At 44.4% G+C, this 11,942-nt stretch overlaps 1 protein-coding gene across 1 annotated transcript in view; it reads left to right on the top strand.

The window, feature by feature from the left end:
* Window positions 1–491: 491 nt before the first annotated feature.
* Window positions 492–11,942, top strand: part of HEG1 (heart development protein with EGF like domains 1) — a 113,917-nt gene continuing 102,466 nt past the window's right edge. Inside the window, exon 1 of the mRNA XM_027845186.1 lies at window positions 492–858. Coding sequence (XP_027700987.1) covers window positions 492–858 — 367 coding nt within the window. The remainder of the gene's footprint in view (window positions 859–11,942) is intronic.

Raw genomic sequence — 11,942 nt, 5'->3', positions numbered from 1 at the left:
CAGGGCCGGTCTCTTCCCCTGCCCTCTCCCCGCCCCCTCTGTGTCTAGGTCGGGCTTGGGGGAGCTGGGGCCGAAGCTGCCCGCCCCACCGACCGAGTGATGTCAACCTCTAGGAGGAGCTGGGCCGGGGCCCTGGAGGGCTCCGGCTAATTAGCATGTAGCTGAGCCCGGGCCGCCTTTCCTCAGCTCCGCCGCTCGCCTCGCCTCGGCCGCTCGCTTGTCCTGCTGCTGTCTGGGATAACTTTTGAAGCGGGAACGGTCCCTTACTCCCCTCTGCAGCTCTTCCCTCTTCCCCGGGACCGCACCTCCCTCCTCCCTCGCCTCCCTGCATCTTTCTCCCTTTCTTTCTCTCGCACACATACACACGCACCCGGACACACACACACACACACACACGCTCGCTCGCACACATACACACACGCCAGTACACACGCCCCTGCCCCAGCCCCAGGCCGGTTCGGCTGGGCATGTGAGGCTTGGGCTCCGGGATCATGGCCACGCCGTGCGCTCTGCTCTGGCCGCGGCTGCCTCCGCTCCTGCCGCTGCTGCTGCTGCCGCTCCTGCTGCTGCTGCTCGGGGTCTCCCAGACTCGGGGCTCACCGCCCTTGCTGGTGCCCACAGCCTCCCCTCGGGGCCAGCTAAGCGGAGCTCACCTCCCGGCCGCGGACCTGGAACCAGAGCGGGAGCCAGGCCCCGCTTTCGGGCTTCCGCCGCCTCTGCTGCCTGTGTCCTGGGAGCGGGAGAACAGCACCGGGGCCCCAGAGTCCCCTGGCCGCGTCGACCTTCCTCCCCACCGGGGAGCTGCGACGCAGCGGGGAGGGCTCCGCCAAGCCCCCGGGGGCCGGAGCGCGATCACGGGTGAGTTGAGGGAGCGCAGGGGAATCCGCGGGCTTCGGGCTTAGGCTTCTTTACTAGTGTTTGGGTTGCGGGGGATGGGAGGGGGGAGCGGACGCAGGGAAGCAGGAGGTTGGCTGGGGGCGTCCGCTCTCATCTCCGAGACCTCGGCTCACTTAACTCTGGGTGCAGCAGGTTGCATCCTGGGCTGGAGAGCCCAAGGTCACACAAGCAGAGTTCATTACAGCTGTGTAAGAATTGGTCCGGTGAGTCCCAGGATTGGGAAGTGGACGCTAAGGAATCTTTCCCTCTTCTGTGCCCCCACTCTCATCTTTCCCCGGAGTACATTGGGACAGTGGACCCTGGTGAAGTTAGGGTGGCTCAGCCTTCTTAGACTGCTCTTGGATCGAGGTGGCTAGGTAAAATAATCTGCTCAGGGTGGGTGCCACCTCTTGCTCCCAGAAGCTGGGAAGAAAGCTGGGAGGAGGCTTGTTCTCTTCTGTACATGTTCTATTTGGCATTCACTGTTCAATCTTTCACCTCCAAGGCCCTGTCCTTAACCCACAGACCATTTGATTTTTTCTAGCCAGATACAGTTCACAACTGATCCTTTTGAACTGGTCTCTCTAGGTAAGTTTTAAACTCATATATATGTTCTATGTTGCTGGCATGTTACTATTTCCAAATTTTAATAAATGAGGTTACTGGAGTTTGAGCACTGAACTTGTTTTGTTTTAAAAGGGTACAATTTTTAAAATCAGCCGTCCAACATTCCTCCCCCTTAAAAAAGAAATATATGTGTATATATGTGTGTGTGTCACACACACACACACACATATTTTCTTACTGTCTAACTAAGAGATTAGAGGAATTAAGAAAGGGTTGAAAGGTTGAGGTTGATCAAAATAACCTTGTCGTCATAGGGGGATTATATCTACTTTGAGCCTTCCCCATTAGCCATCCATCCTTTCCAAACTCTCTACTTCTTAGAGATTGCTTATCAGCCTCAGAACTATGGAGTTGGAAGGACCTCAGAGGTCCTCTTGTTCAGTCCTTACCTGGACAAGAATTTCTGCTAAAGCATACATGATTGACTTTCCCTTCTTCCTACTTTCTGTTGTTTATCTACTTCCTTCCTCTATCTGGTGTAAAAATCTGACAGTCATGATTCTTGGGTTCTGATGATGACCTATCCTTTGAGATTGTCATTTCCCCTCCCCTCCCCGGTTAATTTCAGTTTCTCCATCTGTGAAATAATATACCTTTGCCTTCCTTGTCCACAAAGGACTGATATGTAGGTAAAATGGCGATAAAAGTGGGTGGGAGGTGCTTTGAAAAGGATGCAAGGGGATAGCTACCTAAGCTTACTCAACTTTCCTGACCTAAGTATCCTTCCTGTAAGTGACACATCTCTTATTTTTATGTAGCATTTGGTGAATGATTGAAACTGTAACACTGTGACCTTTTTAGAGATGGAAAGAGCTGGATTTATCTCATTGAGAGCTCATTGCACACTCAATATAAACTTTGGGGGTTTACCTGACCAAAGCTATATAGATCCTGCTTTGAATTAAATAGTAAACAGCAGTATTTGTTTTATAATGACTGGACTCTCAGCAAGAACTCTCCTCTTTGAGAAACTCTCTGCCCTAGTCACTGCAATGTATCCTGTTATATGAGAAATATTATAGTATGGTAAGAAGAGTCTTGGACTTGTATTTAGAAGAGCAGAGTTTGAGGCTTGGCCACAGCATTCATCTACCTGCTGTAATGGCCACATGTAAGTCACAGAATCACAGAATTGCAGAGATGGAAGAGAGAGATGTTAACTATCTAGTCCAACCCAGCATTTTTGAGTTCCCTCTACAGCACATCTGACAAGTGGTCACCCAGCCTTTCCTCCAATGAAAGAGAATCTCCCACCCCCTTAGGCTGCCCACTTTTTGACAACTGATTGTCAGGAACATTTCTCTTACACCAAGTCTAAAGTTACCTCTTTCCAACTTCCACCCATTACTCCTGGTTTTACTTTCTGGGGCTAGAACAGAACAAGCATAAATCCAACCTCTAGCACTAGGTGATAGCCCTTCAAATTCTACAAGACTGTTATGTCTGCCCAGATAAACACAGACTGGGCAGGGAGGAAATGGAGGTCCACTGAGTCCTTCATGAAACATCAGTCCACTTCTCTTCATATTGCCTTCCTTGGTAATCTCAACAGCTCCTGTGGCTTCAATTTTCACCCATAGGCTTATCCTTCCCAAATCTAGATGCCCAGACCCTGAGCTCTACTTTGGTATTTCCATCTGTCTACTGGATAGTTTACCCAAATATCCTTGCAACATCTCAAACTTAATAGATACAAAATTAAACTCATTATCTTTGCCCTCAAATCTGCTCCTTGGTCCATCTTTTACATTTTTATTTTAGTGATACCATCATCTACTCAGTCATTGAGGCTCAAAACCTTGGAGTCATCTTTGACTCTTCCCTTTCCCTTAAACCCCTCATATCTAATCAATTGCTAAATCTTGTTGATTCTGTCCCAGGAATATTTCTCATATATATCCCCTCCTTTCCATTCACAATGCTAGCACCCTAGGTTAGGTTCCATATGGACTATCTGTATGACCTTGGGCAAGTCACTTAACCTCTCTGCGCCTCAGTTTCTTTATCTATAAAATGAGGGTATTGGACTAGATGACTTGCAGGTTTCCTATCAGTTCTAAATCTATGATTTTGTGATCTTATGACTGTTTTAAAAACCTTCTGACTGGTCTCCATATTTCTAGGCTCCCTCTAGTCTACTCTTCACATAGTTGCCAAGGTAATCATTTTATTATGATTCTTTTGTTCCCCCAAATCAGTAATGTCCTCCCCTTGGCCCTTACACATTATTTTTGTTTTGAACCTCTCTAATTCACTTATCATTTAATATCATGTATTATGGTCATCTGTATTTGTGTCTTATCTCCTTAGTAGAATGTAAGCTCCGTGAAGGTAAGGACCTTGTATTATCGAAACTTTGTAACTCTCCAGTGGTTAGGCACAGTGTTTTGTATACAGTTGGTGCTAAACCAATGTTTATGGAATGAAGGTAAGATTTGGAGATCTGCCTCTTGGTGGGGACCCATGGCTTAAGTGAATGATCGAGTTTCCTGCACATGGGTGATGAGATATGTTGTGTGGCTAGATAGTTTGCTTTAACTGAACACCATTTCCTCATTTGAAGTGTTTGAGATTATGGTTTGGGAGTTTCAAGTTAAAGTTTCATGGCTGAAGAAAAATGAATGCCCCTTTTTGGGATAAGAAATCAGGGATGAGGGGCAGCTAGGTGGCACAGTGGATAGAGCACCGGCCCTGAAGTCAGAAGGACCTGAGTTCAAATCCAGCCTCAGACCAAACACTTGATACTTACTAGCTGTGTGACCCTGGGCAAGTCACTTAACCCCAATTGCCTAAAATTTAAAAAAAAAAAAAAAAGAAAAAGAAATCAGGGATGAGACTGGGGAGAGAAACCAAACCCTATCATCTAATCTGGACAATTTACTTTTGTAGTGTCCAAACAAAAACCTGCTGTTCTCACAATTGGAGGCTAAACCTTAGAGGCTCATGGTCAGAAAGGTAAGTTCAGGAAGTAGAGGAGTGGCTAAAGCATGGGCTTTGGAAGCAGAAAACCTGGGTTCAAATCCTGGCTCCACTTTCCATCTGGGTGACTTGTCTATACAAGTCCCAACTTTTCTGGTTCCAATTTTTCTTATCTATAAAATAAGGGGGTTCACCTATGGTCCCCTTTAGAGGCAGCTAGTGGCACACTGGACAATGCGATGGACCTGGAGTCAGGATAATCTGAGTTAAAAGCTGGCCTCAGATACTTACTAGCTGTGTGAGCCTGGGTAAGTCATTTGACTGCTGTTTGCCATAGTTTCCTGAGCTGTAAAATGAAGCTAGCAATAACACCTACCTCCTAGGGTTGCTATGAGGATCACATGTGATAAGAATGTTTGTAAAGCACTTAGCATAATGCCAGGAACATAGTAGGCACTATAGAAATATTAGTTATATTATTATATCCATCATATACATACCTATATATTTATCTCTCATTAGAATATTAGCTCTTTGAGGACAGGAACTGTATTTTTGCCTTTCTTTGTATCTTTGGTGCTTAGTACAGTGCATGGCATATAGTAGATGCTTACTAAATGCTTGTTGATTGACTGAAAACTGATAGAAGTTATGGATGAGTTTGGCAAAGTATATAGAATCTGTGCTTGTTTTCAGTGTCTTAAGGTAGGTTCAATTAGTGCCATTTTAAAATCTGTCTTGGATGATTTCAGCCCTCACGGATAACCTAGGAAACTGCTGGTGAGTTTCTTTGCGGGTTGGAGCTCTTTGTACCTGGCTCCGCCTGAATCACTGGAAGGGATGGTTTATGAAGGCACTCTATGAGATCTTCCAATTTAACTTCCAAACCAACTTAGGAGCCACTTTGACAGTGTCTCTGATGGATGATCACTTGGATATGCTTGAATTTGTTCATGCAGTCTTGTGATTTTGCAGTTGATCTGTCCTGCTGTGGGTAAGAGATTTAGTGGAGAATGAATCTTAAAGCTGGGTCTTACAATAATGCCTTTTACTTTGCTGGCCCAGGAACTATAAGGTGGTGCCTATCAAACAGTGCCTGTCACACAGTAGGTGCTTAATAAAGGCTTGATCGACTGTCAATATTGTCCAAAGTCTATGCAGTAGAGGATGCTAGTTTTTAGGCCTGTTCATACAGTAGGTGCTTAATAAAGACTTGATTGACTGATTGTCAATTTTATCTTCAGTGTATGCAGTATAGGATGTTAATTTTTAAGTCTTCAAGGCTTTGTCTCTGAAGATGGTTTAAGCATGGACTAGCTCAAAGGCAGAGCCTGGGTCAGCTGGTGTTTGCAGTCCCTTCTGCTGTGTTCCTTCATTGGAAAATTCTTCATAGAATAATAGATTTAGAGTTAGAAGGGACCTTAGCTGTCATCTAGTCCCTTGCATTTTACAGATGAGAAAACTGAAGCCAAGAAAGGCTACATAACTTACCTAGGGTCACACAGCTAGTTAGTTCCTGAGACAGTATTCAAACTTATGTCTTCCTGACTCCAGGTCCAGTGCTCTACCCACTGCGTCATCTAACATAGTACCTATATATATCCTACATAGCCAATGTGACTAATTACGATTTAGAGCAGAACATGAGCAGAAGGTAGGAATGAAAGGGCGGGGGTTGTCATGTAGGAAGAGTGGAAACTACAAGGACATAGGTTTGTCAGGTTAGAGATTTGGTGGAGAATGAGTTGAAACTACTAGTTCAAATGAAATGTTTGGGTTTTCTGTATTGGGTCACCAAGTCAGCCAATATTTATTTACTGAGTATCGTTCATGTGCAAGGCATCATCTACTCTCCTTGTAGAAGGTAAGCCATAAAGAGTCAAGAAAATATTCTTCTTTCCCTTTTTTGCAGATGTGGGGCACCACTGGCACATGGTATCACATGTACTGTCAAACATGGTCATTCTGTTGTTTGCTTTTGGTGAACTCTTTTTTTGTCTAATCTTTGTTTCAAGGAATGCTTCATTGGGTATATGAGGAGGGGAGAAGGGATTTATTTTTTAAAAAATGAATGACATTAAAAACTAAAGGCATCAATAAAATATTTTCACAAGAATATAAACTTTTTGAATGTGGGGACTGATTTGTTTTTGTCTTTATAATCACTGCCCCTCTACCTTCCAAGCACAGTGCCTGGCACACTGTAAATACTCTTATAAATGCTTGTTGAATTGAGCTGAGCTGAACCGAATTGAATTACAATTGAAAATTCTCATCTTTTCATTCTCCATTTTGAGGTTCAGTACCGATCTGAGCCAGGAGGTCTCTTTAAAATGTCAATTTCATAGAAATAAGATTTGTATCAGGATTTACAGCAAAGGCATGAGAAACCTCTGAGGCACTAATTTTTTTTCATCTCCAGTTTGCATATTCTTGTACTCTTTTTCTGCTGTTGGTAAAGTTCAAGATTTTCATTGTTGATAAGTTAAAATATTCTATGTGTTGCTTCCCCTTCCTCTACCCCCATTAGATTAAGTCCCTTTAGGGCAAGCACCCTGTTCAATTCAATTCAATGGAAGAAACATTTTAAAATGTTTTATGTCTACTGTATTTGTTTCAGGGCACAGTGCTGGGCACTTAGTTGATGTTTCATTAATATGGGCTAGAGCCCCTAATGCTAGGAGATGATGTTCAATGAAAAATTCCCCACCCCCCCTCCCGTTTATTGTTCTGCCCTGCCTGCCTCTCTGCAGTAAACATAAATGGGGTACTCCTCCCAGACTTCTCTAATCTTGGAACGTTGACCCTAGCTATCCCTAACCTTGTTTGTTTGGGTTGGGAAATGCCCCCCCAACCCCCCAAAAGAGGCAGAAATCATAATAAGAGTCTAGTGCAAAAGGAAAAACTTTCCCACCCAAAAGGGAAATGACGCCGTGTAGCTGAACAGCCAGCCCAAGGAATAATAATCTTAGAAAAATGCAGCTCCCTGGAGGACAAGAAGCCAGGCCAGCCCCAGGCCCCTTACTGTGAAATCGCTGTCGCCTGAATTGCTGCCGCTCTTTCAGCCAACTTACAGTCATTTGGGGTGCCTGCCAGGGCAATTACATGAAGCAGGGAAGGCTTGAACTTGGAGAGAAACTGTCCCCGGCCAGGGGCGTAGGGAGGTGGAGCGGCTCTTCACCCTTAGAGTGTCCTGACCTCACCCCCTCCTAGCCCGTCTCTCAGGCAGGAGAGCCTTCCCCGCTTGGATTGGGGTGGGAGCCCCCAAACTGGAAGAGGGGCGGGGTGAAAAGAGCTAATCCACGATGGGTTCTTCCCTTTTGAAAGCCACATCCTTTTAACTTTAAGGACTTTTATTGCTTCCCTCAGCATGTACTGTACAAATGCTGAATTGATATTTTCAGCATCGAGCGCCCGAAGGCTGGGGATGGGGGGGTGATGGGGAATAGGGAGGGGTGTGAGTGGGGGGGTGGGCTAGCGGGGGGGGGGGTGGGCTAGCGGGGGAGGAGGAGGAAACAGGCGGGGAGAAGGAAAGCTGAGTGGGTTCAATGCCCAGACTGGGTGATAACTATTTTTTCATATCCTGGAGAGTGGTATGGATGTTTGCCCTCCCAGTGATCCCTTGCCACAGGCACTTTGTTCTCCTTTCTAACAGCTGGGCAGGGCTGGCTGGGAAACGGTGCCCCTAGGGCCAAGCTTGCGGTTACTCCTGAAAGACTCAGAAGAGGGCTAGATGGCAGTCAGACTCGAAAGAGTTACCCACGAGGCCCCAGGTGCCGGTGCCCAGCACCCAGAAACGATTTCTTCCTCCGTCTTCATAGATCTATCCCAAAATTTTAGGCACTTGTCTGTGTGCTATTCAATCCTGTAGGATTGTAGGACCTAAGTCTAGAGCTGGGACGTTCCTTAAGAATCATTTAATTTAACATCCTCATTCGAACAATACCGTGATTTATAGTGTTCTAAGGTTTGCATAGGCTATCCTATTTGAGCCTCAAAATCGCACTGAGCTAGGTATTATCATTTGACAGAGGAGGAAACTGAGGCTGAGAGTTAAGTGACTTGTTCAGGGTCACACAGTTGGTACTAGTCAGTAATAAGTAACAGAGGTGAGATTGGAACTCCATATGGTCCAGTGAGGCAGAGTTGAAGGCCATTTGTACACGTTATCTCCATATTCAATTCAATAAGAGTTTATAAGTGCTTCCAATGAGGAAGGCCCAGTAGTAGGAGCTGGCGATACAAAGCTAAAAGGAAAACATTATCTGCACTCACAGAGATTCTACCTGGAGGAAAACAACTTATATGCAAATAAGTTTTATATATAAAGTATGCACAAAGTTCATACAAAAACATTTCAAGAGGGAAAGACTACTGGGGGCCAGATCAATAAAAGTCTCATGCAGGAAGTGGCATCAACGTGTGTTGGGCATTGAAGGAAGTTAAAGATTCTGGGAGGCACGGCTGAGCAGGGTCTGCTTCCCAGGCATGAGGGGATCACCTATACAAAGACTTACAGTCGGGAGATGGAGTGTCCTGCAACACACACCTTGCTCTTTGGAAGTCTCCAGTCTGAGAGCAGCCAACATACTAATGGTGAGATGTGTGTAAAAGAAAGACAACAGAAGGTGTGAGTAGGTAGCTTTTAGCAGCATGGTGTGGTGGAAAGAGAAGGAAAAAATGGTAATTGAGTTTCCAGTCCTGGCTGCCACATTCTAACTACACTTGGAACCTTGAGTGAATTATCCCTCTTTGCTGCAACTCACTTTCTTCACCTGTAAAGTAAGGGAGGGAGGGGGTGTTGGGGGCAGCTAGAGGATAATCAAGTGCTGAGCTTTGATTTAGGAGGACCTGAGTTCAAATTCTACCATGTGAGCCCAGGCACCTCTGTGAACCTTAGTTTCCTCATCTGTAAAATGCAGATACGCCTACCTCCCAGTATTGTTATAAGGCTCAAATGAGATAATATAGGTAAAACCCTGTGCAAACTTTAAAGTAACATAAATGTCAGCGATGATGATTTTGAAATAATCTCTAGGTTTGCTTTCAGCTCTAAAGTGCTAAGATCCTACAAGTTTAAGAACAAAGGGCAGGAAAGGATGAAGAGGACGTCTTTTAGAAGCGCTGCTACCCATGCTGATACCCATGTATCTGCAGTGACCTGTTCTCCATTGGGGCAAAATGAGGTCATTTGCAGTGGAAATTTAGCTTGCCCAGCTGCATACTGTACATTAGGCTCCATGGTGCTGACAGGTCTAGAGAAGTAGCCTGAAGTAAATCATTTTGTGGGGCATTCAAGGTGGAATGATGTGGTTAAGCAGATAAATGTGGCATACTTTAGCAAGGGAATAATGAAACGGTTCCTTTGCCCTTCCTTCTGGGCTCTGAGCCCCTTGCATCTATTGAAAGGAACAATAACCAGCTCCCAAAGTCTGTGCAGAGTTTGGGCGTGGAGGAAGAGAAGGGAAAGAAGGGTGCAGATGACATCAACCACTTAAAGACAAATCCTCAGAAAACACGGGAGGGGTGATTAAAGACTCTTGGTATTTTTCTAATTAGTGAGTAAGTGAGTTTCGGATGGGGTGGTTAATGGACTTGAAGGGAAGACTCAGAGACGGCAGGCAGTGTGTGGGATGGGGCAGAGAGAGGAATAAGAAAGGAATATGGTCTAGGGAAGGTTTTCCAACTCAGACTGTATAGCAGATGGTTAAAATATCAACGTTCTCTCCTCCCACCTTGCCTTCCCTGCCCTGTCCCCCAGTAGCCTCAGCACAAAACCTGGAGTTGGAAAGAAGAAAGGAGCCCAGTGTGAGAGAAACCAAGAAGAAATCAGTGGTTTTTAATGTGTATACACACATATGTATATATCACAATATAGTTCATTGAAAAAAATCAGTATAATAATTAATGTATGTATGTATTATTATTAACTATTATTATCTTTCCCTGTTTACAGTTGAGGAAACTAAGATTACATGACTTTCGAAAAGTCACACAACTATTAAGTATCTGAGGCTGGATTTAAACTCAGGTCCTTCTGACTCCAGACCCAGTGCTCTATATGCTGCACCACCTAGCCTTCTTATTATACAAATAATAATAAGTGGAAAAACTTGGAATCAGGAAGGCTCCATCTTCCTGAGTTCAAATCTGGCCTCAGACACTGACTAGCTGTGTGACCCTGGGCAAATCACTTAACCCTTTTTGCCTCAGTTTCCTCATCTGTAAAATGAGCCAGAGAAGGAAATGGCAAACCACTCCAGTAACTTTGCCAAGAAAACCCCAAAATGGGGTCATGGAGAGTCAGACACAACTGAAATGACTCAACAACAACAACTTAAAGTGGCAAAGCTGAGATTCTAACTGAGACCCTCTCCCTCCAAAGCCTATCCCACAGTCTCTAGCCTGAAAGTGGGGAGCACTGGGGGAGTCCCGACTTTAGGTTTCCAGTGCATCTCATCATTGTTCTTCACCCTGACCTTTCCCTGGTGCATTATGTATGTCCTTGATAGACTCTTCATTACTGGTTAGGAATTAATATTAGGAAGGAATTTGTTGGAGGAATGGAGGATAGTAGAGGAGGTAGCTTGTAACTCTTTTAACCTGGAAGTTGCTTTAAAAGACGGTATAAATTAGATTGGCACATATTAACCTGTATATGCTCACATGCAGATTATGTTATATAATATGTACATAAATTATAAGTTACATGATTATCAGATACTGAACTATTTGTAGCTTCTCATTTTTCTTCCCTGGATATGGCCCTAGCCAAGAGTCCAGAGGTAACAGCTTACACTTACATAGTGCTTTAAGGTTTGCAGAGCATTTCACATATACAGAGTGCCCCAAAAGTCTTAATGTAGTTGTAAACTTTTAAGGCTTTCAAAGATTAGAAGTCTTCAGTTTAAGCTTTAACCTATTAATACTTAAATCCCCATTTTTCTCATTTGGTTCATTTGACAACTCAATAAGGTAGGGGTGGGAGTGGCTATCATTATAATATCCATTTACAGATGAGGAAACAGGCTCGAAGAGAGGTTAAGTGACTTGCCCACAGTCACATAGCTAGCAAGTTTCTCAAGCAGGATTCAAACTCGGGGTCTTCCTGACTCCAAGTTCAATGCTTTCTTCATTATGGCACACTTCCCCTCAGTTGTATTATTATAAACCAAGCTAAAAATAATAGGACAGATTTGAGTGTTTCCTCATTCACTCCTCCTCCTCTGCCCCTCCCCCTTCTCCCAACAAGCAGCATTGGTTAATAATCTGAATGTATTGTTATGAATACTTTCTCAGTGGGAAGAGAGATTCCTTGGTATCCTTGCTTAAATTGCTTTATTTTTAGCTTCATGGACTGGACTCATTCTAACTCGGCTGTCATGTTTTCCTCTCCTTGCTTTCATTAGCCTTTACCTCTATCCCTAGACCATTTTACTGGCTTTGGAGTCAGAAGACCTAGTTTTGCATCCCATTTCATCTACTAACTACCATTTGGTCAAGTCATTTCCTCTCTCTGG

Source organism: Vombatus ursinus, unplaced genomic scaffold (assembly GCF_900497805.2).
Source record: "Vombatus ursinus unplaced genomic scaffold, bare-nosed wombat genome assembly UNPS02014959.1, whole genome shotgun sequence".
Classification (NCBI taxonomy): domain Eukaryota; kingdom Metazoa; phylum Chordata; class Mammalia; order Diprotodontia; family Vombatidae; genus Vombatus; species Vombatus ursinus.
Note: the sequence above shows the minus strand (reverse complement) of the source record. Positions and strands in the feature narration are given on the sequence as shown.